General features: G+C 42.2%; 1 protein-coding gene across 1 annotated transcript in view; it reads right to left on the bottom strand.

Annotated features, from left to right (window-relative positions):
• LOC137260687 (protocadherin Fat 4-like) overlaps positions 1 to 12,856 on the bottom strand; it is a 28,625-nt gene extending 15,769 nt beyond the window's left edge. Inside the window, exons 1-9 of the mRNA XM_067798280.1 lie at positions 12,597 to 12,856; positions 11,282 to 11,472; positions 8,495 to 8,731; positions 6,288 to 6,538; positions 5,005 to 5,170; positions 2,487 to 2,895; positions 2,007 to 2,200; positions 915 to 1,148; positions 129 to 569 (exon numbers count right to left, since the gene is read on the bottom strand). Of these exons, the coding sequence (XP_067654381.1) occupies positions 129 to 569; positions 915 to 1,148; positions 2,007 to 2,200; positions 2,487 to 2,895; positions 5,005 to 5,170; positions 6,288 to 6,538; positions 8,495 to 8,731; positions 11,282 to 11,472; positions 12,597 to 12,856 (2,383 nt within the window). The remainder of the gene's footprint in view (positions 1 to 128; positions 570 to 914; positions 1,149 to 2,006; positions 2,201 to 2,486; positions 2,896 to 5,004; positions 5,171 to 6,287; positions 6,539 to 8,494; positions 8,732 to 11,281; positions 11,473 to 12,596) is intronic.
• Between the last annotated feature and the right edge of the window lie 623 nt (positions 12,857 to 13,479).

The raw sequence follows: 13,479 nt of genomic DNA, 5'->3' as shown, positions 1-13,479 counted from the left end.
GCTGTCAGACCAGAGGTCGTAATCGGAGCGCATTTTGGATTCGGACCGAACACTTGCAAAGTCATACAGACCAGAGGAATATAGAGACGGTAATATCAACTGAATGCAAGTGGATCCCTTTTACCTACCTCCTGTTACAGACGTGATACTGTATGTGATGTCCCCATCACCTGCAAGATCAGCATCAGTCGCCTGGAATGTCGTGATTACGTATCCAGGAGCTTCTCCTTCACTGACTGTAGCTCCTACAAAGGTTCCACTTCCATCTGAAGCAGGTCCTGTCCACACAGGGTCGAACTCGTTCTCTGGTTTGACCGTCACCTTCACTATAGCTGTCCCCGTGTTAGCCTCCCCCTGGTCTGGTTTGTCCACTGCTGTGATGACCAAGGTGTACATGTAGCCTGATGCTTCTAAAGCTTCATAGTCAGCAGGGGTGGAATCCGTGAGAAGCTGGAGCCCGGACATCTTGAAGATACCCGCCCCACCGTCTCCACTGGCAACCGTGACGTCATATAGAGCGTTGTTACCAGTATCACCGTCAGAGCAGGTCAGATCGGCCAGTGCAGTGTCTATGAGAATGAAAAATGAGTGTTTTAATTTTAAGGATAATACGTGTGTACGTACATCATTCTCTGCCTTTCCTATATGCTGCTGAACTTTTGTAAGTTGTTTTGTTGTATTCATTTTGGACCTGTGAGAGGACAAGTCTACAACTGTCTACAGAAGCTACAAGATGGTGAAAGTTAACCATGTCATTTTGTATAATGACAGAAATGAGCGAATACTGAAACGTAACGAATGTATTCGTCAAGTATCTTTCTGAAGGTCACCTGACCGTGAAGATCCTTTCTTTAACATTTCACTTCCACCACCAGCGCTACCATGAAGAACGTAACTGACAAAACGGAACTTACTTTCACCCGAGTTTTCTGTGACTTCAACTTCGTAAACAGTCGGGTTGAAAACAGGGAAGAGGTCGTTGATGTCGTCGACGGGGATGGTTATTGTTTCAGATGCTTGGTTGGAGGCCGTGTCAGTCACCGTTACGGTGAAAACCACTTGTGTCAGTCCGCTGTCGTAATCCACGTTCTGGGCGATAGTCAGTTCCCCGGTACTGGAGTCAATGTTCAGATAGGTGCTCCCGGATCCTGGATAACCATAAAGATACTCTAAATTCGGTGGTGTTCGCTGGTGGTTGTTACATTTTTTGGTGTCTTCCGCCTGTTACCGCTGAAAGTCTGAAGGGGGATCAGGAGAAGAAGGATCATGAGAGGGGAACGCGGACGGCGTGTGTATGAGTGTCTGTGCGTGCGTGCGTGCGTGCGTGCGTGCGTGCGTGCGTGCGTGCGTACATGTATGTGTATGTAAAGGGTGGGAGTGGGGGTTGTACTTTTGAAGAATATACACTGAACCGTAAAAAACGTCACTTTCTTTTAGACATTGGTAAACAGTTTACGTCAAACACATGTGAATAACATAATTGTCGTGAAGATTTCTAAATTGAGTTTTATCAATACTTAAAAACAAATTTCTGACAACTACAAGTCAAAATGAAACGTGGCGTGACAGTGGGATCCGAAAGTCAATAACGTGCATGACCTCCTCGAGCGTTGACAACTCTCTGTCTGTCCCTATGCTCCCTTGATGATCATGACATGTCGCTACTGTCGAACAGTGAATGATTCAGTGTATGTTCGGCGGCTCTTCTTACAGGGATGACACCACCATTGTCATTTTCATGAAACACACACAAAAACCTCGTTCCATCATGACTTTAGTAACTGCGCGTTTTAACAAAATGTTTTATTTTCATCAAATACAGAATATGAAACTAATTTTTTTCTTCTGAAAATTGTCTACGAATCAGGTATAGCTAAAAAGTGAAAAAGTAATAAAAATTAAGATGAAACATCTGGAAAATGTTTGGTAGGGTGACGTTTCCTTTGCGGTTCAGTATGTTATTGCTCACTAATGCTACATAACCGCGGCAACCCTAGCTCGCTTACCACTAATGGCGTATGTCAGTGTATCCAAACCATCTGGATCGAAGGCGACAAATCCTCCAGACACCTGTGTTCCAATGGTTTGTTCTTCTGCCATCGAGGTGCTGGATACAACAGTGATGGAAGGGTCCTCATCAACAACATCCTGGACGTTCACAACCAGCGGAACGTCGGACGAATAAGTGCCGTCACTGACCCTAGTGAAACATACATCGAGAATGAGGTACTAAAATCAGTGAGTGAGTGAGTGAGTGAGTGAGTTAACTATATTAATACGTTCCAGTCGTCCGTTATGATATGTATATGGATGTAGGACGTTTGTATGTCAATCTCTGTATTATGTCGTTTCCCAGTATATTCTTAATCCCTTCATCAGTCTATAGTTCCGAATGTAGTGTTCTCGGAAAGTGTCACCCATAAACATTTCCCCATTTCCGCGTAACACACGCATTTAAAGTTTAAAGAGAATATTTAGAAAACTACCTGAGGAGAAGAACGTGGTACTGGTTTGTTTCATAATCCAGGGATGAAGCCACACCTACAGAACTCCCCTGGACCTCAAACAGGCCATGGTCGTTCCCACTCTGTATCGTCAGAGTCAGAGAATCGCCGTCATGATCAGCTGTCGTTGGTGAAAGCACAGTGACAGCACTGCCTTCATCAACGTCGACTGTGTACTCGCTCTGGTCGAAGAAGGGAGGATTATCATTGACTCCCGTGATGGCCACAGAAAATGACCCACTGACAGACTTGGGAATTGCGCCGTTGTCGGAGACACTGAAGGAGATGGTGTAGCTGCTGACGCCACCGGTAGCAGAATCTGCATCAAGTTGACCGCCGACCTTTACGTCTCCGGTATTGGCGTCCACAGTGAAGAGGCCAGTTCCAGAAGCTGAAAAACAGGATGATTTGAAATTCAGGACATTTTAACAGCGTTAATGTTTATCACTGACAAGCTTGACTATAATATAGAATGTATAATGTGTGTAAATGAGGGTAAATTGTGTAGGCTTCCAGTTTACATCTTTTTATTTTTTGTATGCAGCGGAAATTAGAATATCAATTTCAAGATTTCCATATCTTTATAGCTATATAGTCAGATTTAAAGAGTAAGATTCGAAGAATTAAATATAGCTGAAAAAGGACGATAGAAGAATTTGGAATCAGCGCTTTAAATATTATTGTCCTGTAAGATAAGTATTGGAGGGAAAGCAGATGATCTAGGTTCTGAACTTTGTTAAAACCATCGGGTACATGTGATTCTGGAACACCACGCGCAATAACCATTGCCACGTTGGAATTAGAAGAACGCCGCATATTGTATAGCGGCTGCATGGACGACAGAGTCCTATACAACCTGAAAGTTTCCATCTTCGTGACTGAACCAAACATATGTCGAGTGAAGTGAAGGTCAAAAGTGTTATACAAAAGGCTCAGTATCTGAGAGATATTCAAAACAGGATTGGTGTAATGTGTTTTCTTCAGGGGAGGTAGATAACAGTAACTTATATCCTTCTATATGAAAGATAACTTGTTTTGTAGGGAGTGTGTGTTTGTGCTCAAATCGCATGTCAGATGGGATAGACAAGACACAACACCAGATGTGACCGTTTATAGTTCTAAAGGTTCATTGTTCACACCCGACAGTAGATGATCACCCGACATCAAGATAATATGGACGATGTTTTGCCATAAAGATCTACATGTATCGTGAGACGCTCTGCGCACGCAAAGGAAAGACGATGAGTCAGCAGTTTAAGTATAGAGTTTGAAGCTGCCCAAGAATTATAGCAATGTGTGTACAAGCATCTTCATCTAGAGAAGGCCTTGCCATACACTTGAGTCACGCTGTCAGGTATTGGCAGCTTACTTGTTGCCATAACTATTAGTTTGTGTGGTATGAATACAATCATTTCTTTCGCAAGGAACAGTATAGGTATAAAGTCATTTGGGGAAAATTTCAAATTCATATATGTTCTACATTTATATATTGTGTACTGTGGACATGTTGACTACACAAAGAAAAAAAACAAGTATGGATGTAGATGCGGCTAAGATGCAAGATACTATTTAAGCGACTTTATACGTGTAAATGGGGAATTGTAAATTCTAGGTAATGTCATTAACATTTCTGAATAGTACATAGTAAATATGTTTGCGGGGTTTCGACTTGACTGAGCCATTCATTTTGATCGTTGTCAGTATAAACATTCAAAATATTTAAAATAGTGAAAACCATTTAACAGAAATCTATATATGTTCATCATTACAACCAGGTGGTATGGGCATAGTGATGACTACATTCAGGTGATATAGACCTGGGGATGACTACAACCAGGTGATATGCGCATAGTGATGCCTACAACCAGGTGATGCACGCCTGGTGATCACTGCAAACTGGTTATATAGGCATAATGATGACTACACTCAGGCGATATAGACCTGGGGATGACTACAACCAGGTGATATAGACCTGGGGATGACTACAACCAGGTGATATAGACCTGGGGATGACTACAACCAGGTGATATAGACTTGGGGATGACTACAACCAGGTGATATAGATCTGGGGATGACTACAACCAGGTGATATAGACCTGGGGATGACTACAACCAGGTGATATAGACCTGGGGATGACTACAACCAGGTGATATAGATCTGGGGATGACTACAACCAGGTGATATAGACCTGGGGATGACTACAACCAGGTGATATAGACCTGGGGATGACTACAACCAGGTGATATAGATCTGGGGATGACTACAACCAGGTGATATAGACCTGGGGATGACTACAACCAGGTGATATAGACCTGGGGATGACTACAACCAGGTGATATAGACCTGGGGATGACTACAACCAGGTGATATAGACCTGGGGATGACTACAACCAGGTGATGGACGGCAAACCATATCTCTTAGAACTACAACAAAGTTGGCTGATAAACGACTAAAAACCTATAGCAATGTTACCGAAACCCGTATGGAATGTTGCTTACTAGGCGTCACAGAGTCAATGGAGTATGTGAGTGCGCCATCCTGGCCCAGGTCATCATCAGCTGCCGAGATGGTGGTGATGACAGTCAGTTCATCCGTGTTCTCAGGGATGGTGATTGCTGACGGAGTTGCTGACAAATATGGGGTGTGCTCGTTGACGGGTGCAATCTGTGTAAATATACGTAAAGTCAGCGAAAGGTGTCTTATATATCAGCATAATAACACAGAATCGAACCACGGACCTTCCGTCCTCTGACCAGACCCTCTTTACACTAGACATGACGGCAGAGAAGGTGTTTAAATATACGGATTAGAGGGCGTATAAACGATCATAAATTGACTAGCTTCTGTCGGGACCAAAGTCAAGTGCCGATATTTGAGAACATGCCGGATAGAGGGCTGTCGGTTTTGAGATTTATATGCATATGATTTATCGTTTACGCACTCGACTATACCTTTAAAGCTTCAAACCCAAATGTTAAATGTTTGTCATCCTATTATCTGATGTAGAAGTTAGTTAAAATGTTCCATGTTTGTTGTCAGAGTTGATGTGTTTGGATTTAAGTTCCTCTTTGGAGGAGTAATTTAGTTTTAGCATGGTGGGTCGGTTTTAAATGGGCGGCAATCCCTTTTAGACAAACTGAACTAAACGAAATTTATAAACTGGGATACGAATCCCGAACATCCACACCTTTCTGTCCCACCATAGAAATTCTACCCATTACATTGTATTGTTTAACAATTGACTGTTTCGGTACATGTGAGGCGTCGCCAGCCTGGTGATGATTATCAGGGCCTATATTTCCGATGCCTCTTAAAGCTAAGATAGCCGTACGTTTATGTTAATGTATGACACTTACGACTATCATAGCAGTAAGGGTGCTTCGAAAATCTACTCTCAGGTTGGTATGTGCAATGGGATAGCTGATCATCACGTTTCTCACGCTTGTCTCGATCAGACTCGATTTCGCGTAGTCCTAATGTGGATGATATATTGCCGACTTTAAACAACATCATCACCTGTGACTATAATGATACAACCCGTATAAATAGCCATCGTAGTTGTTCAGGGCGCCATGTTTGTCGTAAGACGTGATTGGTGGTACTGCTAGTTGACTCGGTACACGTGTATTATATCGTATATGTGGATCGATGCCAGTGATGACATCACTTGATTGTCTGGCCCATATCGACGGACAAACGTCATATAGATGCAGTGTCTCTGAGTCTCACAATCCAACCAACAAACAAAGTAGGACACATTTCAAAAGGAAAGTGCATTCACCTTCACAACAACAGCGGCTGTTCCCGTCAGAGAGTCTCCTACAGGGGGACTGTCAACAGCTTGGAGGACCAACACATACTTAAAATCGTTCGCTCCCCGACTCTCGTAATCCAGCGTGGCAGCAATGCTCAGCACATTCCCACTGACACTGAAGGAAAAGTCGGATGTGGAACCATCTTGCGAGAAAATGGACGTTGAAATTCCTTGGTTGCCAGTGTCCATGTCTGTGACAGCAACCGTGAGGATGTCACCTGAAGGAGAGCGTGTTGTGTTACGTACCGGTCGCTGCTTGGACGTATGGTTAAACTACCAACATGCTTGTCTTAGTCAAGGCTCATACAATGGTTATCGTTACATATGGTGTTATATTTGCATAACGATTCATTTTTCTTCTTAAGTGGCATTTAGAGGTTGGCATGGTGAATAGGAACACTTGTCATGGACATACGTATATCTCACTGACAAAATGTCAGAATTATATGTCACTAACACAACGTCAGAATTATATGTCACTAACACAACGTCAGAATTATATGTCACTAACACAACGTCAGAATTATATGTCACTAACACAACATCGGTATTGTATGTCACTAACACAACGTCAGAATTATATGTCACTAACACAACGTCAGAATTATATGTCACTAACACAACGTCAGAATTGTATGTCACTAACACAACGTCAGAATTATATGTCACTAACACAACGTCAGAATTGTATGTCACTAACACAACGTCAGAATTGTATGTCACTAACACAACGTCAGAATTGTATGTCACTAACACAACGTCAGAATTATATGTCACTAACACAACGTCAGAATTATATGTCACTAACACAACATCGGTATTGTATGTCACTAACACAACGTCAGAATTATATGTCACTAACACAACGTCAGAATTATATGTCACTAACACAACGTCAGAATTGTATGTCACTAACACAACGTCAGAATTGTATGTCACTAACACAACATCGGTATTGTATGTCACTAACACAACGTCAGAATTATATGTCACTAACACAACGTCAGAATTATATGTCACTAACACAACATCAGTATTGTATGTCACTAACACAACGTCAGAATTATATGTCACTAACACAACGTCAGAATTACATGTCACTAACACAACGTCAGAATTGTATGTCACTAACACAACGTCAGAATTGTATGTCACTAACACAACGTCAGAATTATATGTCACTAACACAACGTCAGAATTGTATGTCACTAACACAACGTCAGAATTGTATGTCACTAACACAACGTCAGAATTATATGTCACTAACACAACGTCAGAATTGTATGTCACTAACACAACGTCAGAATTATATGTCACTAACACAACGTCAGAATTATATGTCACTAACACAACGTCAGAATTATATGTCACTAACACAACGTCAGAATTATATGTCACTAACACAACATCGGTATTGTATGTCACTAACACAACGTCAGAATTATATGTCACTAACACAACGTCAGAATTATATGTCACTAACACAACGTCAGAATTATATGTCACTAACACAACGTCAGAATTGTATGTCACTAACACAACGTCAGAATTATATGTCACTAACACAACGTCAGAATTATATGTCACTAACACAACGTCAGAATTATATGTCACTAACACAACGTCAGAATTGTATGTCACTAACACAACGTCAGAATTATATGTCACTAACACAACGTCAGAATTATATGTCACTAACACAACATCGGTATTGTATGTCACTAACACAACGTCAGAATTATATGTCACTAACACAACGTCAGAATTATATGTCACTAACACAACGTCAGAATTATATGTCACTAACATAAAGCAAGTATTATATCTCACTATCACAACGTCCCCAACAGGGTCAGTATTATCTATGTAAGCCGAAACTATCAGTGGAATTCATGCATGACGTCAGCATTCTACATTCATTACGGCGACGTTAATACGACTATGACGGTAACGTTATTCTTATGTATACATTACGTCAGCATGATACTCATATAACGTTATGATACTTATATCTCAACGTTTGCAGTGTCAGTGCATCAGACGGATCGCATTACTTTAAATGTGTCCAACATATATTCGATAGCAAGCGTAAGTAGATATCCAATAGCAAGCGTCAGTATATATCCAATAGCAAGCGTCAGTTAGACATTTGGATGCAGTATTTCTCAATATACCTGAAGAAGAACCGTCGTCGACGGTGACTTCATAGTAGTCTTGGGAAAACGTTGGAATATTGTCGTTGTAGTCAGAGATTGTCAGGTCGAACGTCGATGTTGCTTGGTTGCCGCCCAAATCGGTAACAGTCAGTGAAAGCCCGCTGAAGTCGAAAGTGGTCGCCTCGGAGTCCATACTCTTCGCGACGGTGATCCGCCCACTCGAGGAGTCACAGGACAAAAAGTCAGAGTGAGAACCTGGAAATATATGAAGGCTGATCAATGTGACAATGGCGACATCTAGATGGAGTGAAACTTAAACACTTCAAGGAATGGTTTCGTAAATAATTCTTGTTCCTGAAGTCAACACTAGATTTGGCAGTTGGTTGAAATCTCACAAATGATGATTGCTTCATTACCAATGAAAACTCATCGAAAAAACTAGTTAGTGTCATTTTTTCAGGTTTTCCTATCCAGATTGTTATTGCAGATATGTATATCATGATGCAACTTGCTGCTTTAAAGTGATGACTAATATATCATGAACATAAACTTCCTGGGGTCTTCAAGAAATATTCAGTCATGACTGTTGAGATAGTAAAGGGAGTTGTCTAAGAACAAACAACGTTTTCAAGCCCTAACAACTTCGAAGATATGTTCCATCTTCAACTGTTTCAAACACTAAAACAGTAATTCCAAAATCGTTTGTGTTCGCTTATGATTGCTGGGTCGTTTGGTCATTGCGACCAATCTTTGATTATTTCAATTAATCGGAACACCACGAGTCAACACAACGGAATACTTTATATTTATCGATTAAGAATGTTGGTAAAGGAACTTTCTATTTCAGATCATTTAAGGATTGAAACTAAAAACCGATGTGCAAACTGTATGAATAATTATAATTAATTTATAATGAAATTCAGCAACAAATACTATACCCTTTCGACAATATTTTCTTTAAACATAATCAAATTCATCGAAACAGATATCTTTGTTACCACCGATTAACATTTTAGGTGTAAGAATTCGGTAATGGCGTGACATGGCTCAGGTGACTCATTTACATAAAATGACACGCCTACCAAACCATTAGCTAATCAGCATAGAGCACCCCCAAACAGCTGTCAATCAACCAAGCTAACATCGGTCGGCGAATCAGAGTGTAACAACTCAACGTGACGCGTCCCGGTATCGGCAAAGTTTCAAGTTCAAACGTTTGAATTACTACGTTCGAACTGAAAGAGACAGTTTGGAAAGTGAGAATTGGAAATGAAGCCCGATGATGTGAAGTTAGTGGAACTGAGATTGTAGTATTTGGGCAAGTGGAAAGAGGCTGTGATGTGACTGGGATTGCGATGCCATGAACTGATGTTCCAACGTGCGCACGCTCTTGTGGAGGCGTTATTAACGTTCACGGATAATTTTGAGTTGTTTGTTTATGTTAACCCCAATGTATCACTTCAATGTTTACCCAAAGTTCATTAGGGTACGCGAGTGCAAGGGAATTCCCTCGCTGTGTAAAGGTATTCCCCGACATTCCTCAGGTCCAAAAGTAGTCCGGTTCGGTGGGCGTGGCTTATTTGTTTCAGATTCATTGAGTAATGAACTCAAAAGAAATGTTCCCAGTTAACCAATCAGATTGCCAGAGTTTTAATGAACACAATAAAAAATTAATTATTACATTTTGAACAAAAGGTGATGGACATGGCTGACATGACCTCGCTTGTACATGTATCCATGGTTCAGTACACATACAAGTTCCGGTCAATCCTGAGTTTACATTCGTAAGGGGGTGGTGAGATAGCCAAGTGGTCCAAGAGTTCGCCCGTCACGCTGAACACTCAGGCTTGACTGTCCACGTGTGAAACCCGTTTCTGGTGACCCCGCCGTTATATTGCTGGAATATTGCTAAAAGTGGCGCGAAACGTAACTCACTCATTTACTCACATCAGTCAGGGCTCTAGATACCTTATCTTATTGCAATGACGAACTAAGCGTATCGGTCAGTCAGACCCTGTGGCTTAACTGGTCGCGAGTGACAGTCAACGACGTACAGTTTTACCGATAGCGTTAGCAACTACGAGAAATTAAGGACAAAGTCATATTTGAAAACGCAATGTCATTTTAGAAAGTATGTAAATGTAGCACATATATTATGTAAATATAGCATATATTTTGTAAATGTAGCAAATATATTTGGGATTATACTTCCTTAATACAGAGCAGATTCTAGTACTTTGAACCAATATAAAGTCAGGCACATAATAGCCAGTACACAAAAGTCAGACGCCGAACCCGCTCTGTCGCCGTAGAAGTCAATGGAAGCCTTGGCGAAGGAGCGGGTTGGGCGTCAGAATTTGTGTACTGGAGATTAGGTGCCGTGGTTTCCAGTTGGTTCCAAGGTGGCTGAGCGGGTTAAACGTCTAAAGGTGTGTGCAGGGCCCCGATGCACAACTGTTCTTGGCGCTACGACTTTCGTAAGTCTATGATAAACTAAAGAGTTATGAACGCTTTGTGCATCAGGACCCTGACAATTCGGCGCCTTACTGCTATTAACATCGAACTTCGTCTCCTGAAGGTTTTTCTTCAACCAGTTTGGAACTTACAGACGTGCAGGTGTTATACTATGTTATTGTCGAATGAGTGAAAGGTACATGGTACATGCCCCAGACCGACCATGCGGCCGTGACCTTCAGTACTGTACTGGTACAGTGTGGCAGTATTCGTCGGCATTTGATCGTATGTCCATAACTGATGGAGTGACACAAATATTTGACAAAGCTCCCGAAGACTTTCTGAACTTACCAGAAATAGCGAACGACAAAGAGTCTCCCTCCTCCTCATCTACCACAGTAAAGGCGGTGCCAATATCGGTCCCTACAGGTGTCCCCTCCGGAAGTGCTAGACTGTTGGCCGTGATGGTGGGAGTGACGTCATAGACATTGGTTAGCTGAAGCCGCATGGGTTTGCTAACTGTGTGCCTTCCATCGTTTGCCCTGGAGAAAAGAGTAAGTGAGTGGGGTTAAAGGTTTGTTGTTTTATTCGTGGTTAGTATTTCGTTTCGCGGGTGAATACTGGGGAATAATGAATACTGGAGAATGCCAGAACTTATGCAGTATCTAAGAGGGTTATTCAACTGGTGAAAACCACAATAACAAGTATGGTGACGTCAAATACAGGTATATAATCTGCAGATCCGGTCAGGGTAAAAACACGTCTGTAGAAGGAATCACCGAAACGCACCGTAACAATGAACATGCATCATACTTCTCGTGATATCGAACATACACGAATCGTCCTCGCCATTGGTATAAGACATCACAAACGATGCATCTATCACTCCTTGTTCAACAATACCACGGTTAACATAAAAATCAAAAGTGATGATGGTAGAAGCACTTTTTAAAATTTTGGGGTAGGAAAAAATGTGACGAGGGAGGAACAAATTTCTATCTTTTTTCTCAGAAATACAACTTGGAGCGTTTAACACGTGTTAATGAGTGCTAATGATTCAGTCACACTCGTTCTTACAGACACTCATTGTTATAGAGGACAAATGGATGATCGGGACGCGGCAAAGTCATTTTTTCAAAATGGCAATAAAAATTGTTACACGCACAAATAGTGAAGCGCCGATGCCCGAGAAACATTTCAAGTCAAAGATGTTGCCCGTCATTTCCACGTAAACATAACCAAGATTTGCCGTCTCCAGAATCGATACAACGCTACACAGACCACATCCTCGACATGATTGGCACATTACAAGTCAACACAGAAAGATCAGTTCTTGTCAACCCCTTCACCTTTCAAAAACCCTCTGATGTCATCAGTCTCGGTAGCCAATGAAATGTCTTGCTCAGTTTTATTCTACCTGTCCCTCTCTATATTTTTTGTATTAAATGTTGAAAATTACACTCACACGCAAACGAAAGGCAAGTCTGACATGTAGCATCACTGTAATTCTTTTTCAACAGTTAAGTATACAAATACGAGTGGAGTCAGATGTACAGAAATTTGAGCAAACACAGTTCATTGGTATCCATACTCAATAAGGTCTTTACAATTTGTGTCAGCAATTGCATTTTCCGATTTCGATCATTTGAATTACGTCATTCAATACCCGGTGTGCCCACCATTAGCACTGATCACTGCCACACATCTCCTGTACATAGAGTTGATCAGACGATTTGTGAAGGCCCTTGGTATCATTCTGCACACTTCCAGTACAGCTGTACGCAGGTCATCAGCAGTTGCAGGCGCTGGTTGCACTTGGTGGAGACGCCTCTGAATCTCATCCCACAAGTGCTCGATGGGGTTAAGGTCAGGGCTAAGGGCCGGCCATTGCATGACGTTTATGTTGTGCTGTTGAAGAAAGGCCATGGTAAGTCTTGCAACATGCGGACGAGCATTCTCTTGCTGGAAAATGTGATTCCGATGTCGGGCAAAAAATGGAGCAACATGAGGTCTGATGACTTGGTCAATGTAACGCTGAGCTGTGATGCCGCGTCATCGACCTTGACCCACATTCTGGAAGCACATTGGTCCAAGCCTAGCATTAAGTCCGATTCCGGCCCAAATCATGACACTAGGACCACCCCATGCATCCCTTTCCAACACGTTTCGGTCAGCAAAACGCTCTCGTTGACGTCTCCAAACCCTGACCCGTCCATCTGCATGTGACACACAAAAGCGACTCTCATCAGAGAAGATGACACGTCTCCACTCACACTGACGCCAATTTTGATGACCCTGTGCCTGTGCTTGTCTATGGTGTGGTCGGAGTATTGGACGACGTGCTGGTCGGCGACATCGTAGGTTGGTGGCGCGCAGCCGTCGGATAACGGTGTCACGGCTGATGCGTCGATTATGTGTCCCGACAGTATCCCGAGCAGTTTTGCTTGCTGTTAAGAAAGGATCACGCTGGTGTTGCCGTGTCATGAGACGATCTTGCCTAAGGGTCGTGACCCTTGGTCGGCCGCTTCGTTGACGGTCATTGGTTGACT

The sequence above is a fragment of the Haliotis asinina genome, chromosome 14, assembly GCF_037392515.1.
Source record: "Haliotis asinina isolate JCU_RB_2024 chromosome 14, JCU_Hal_asi_v2, whole genome shotgun sequence".
Lineage (NCBI taxonomy): Eukaryota > Metazoa > Mollusca > Gastropoda > Lepetellida > Haliotidae > Haliotis > Haliotis asinina.
This window is presented reverse-complemented; position numbering and strand designations above follow the sequence as displayed.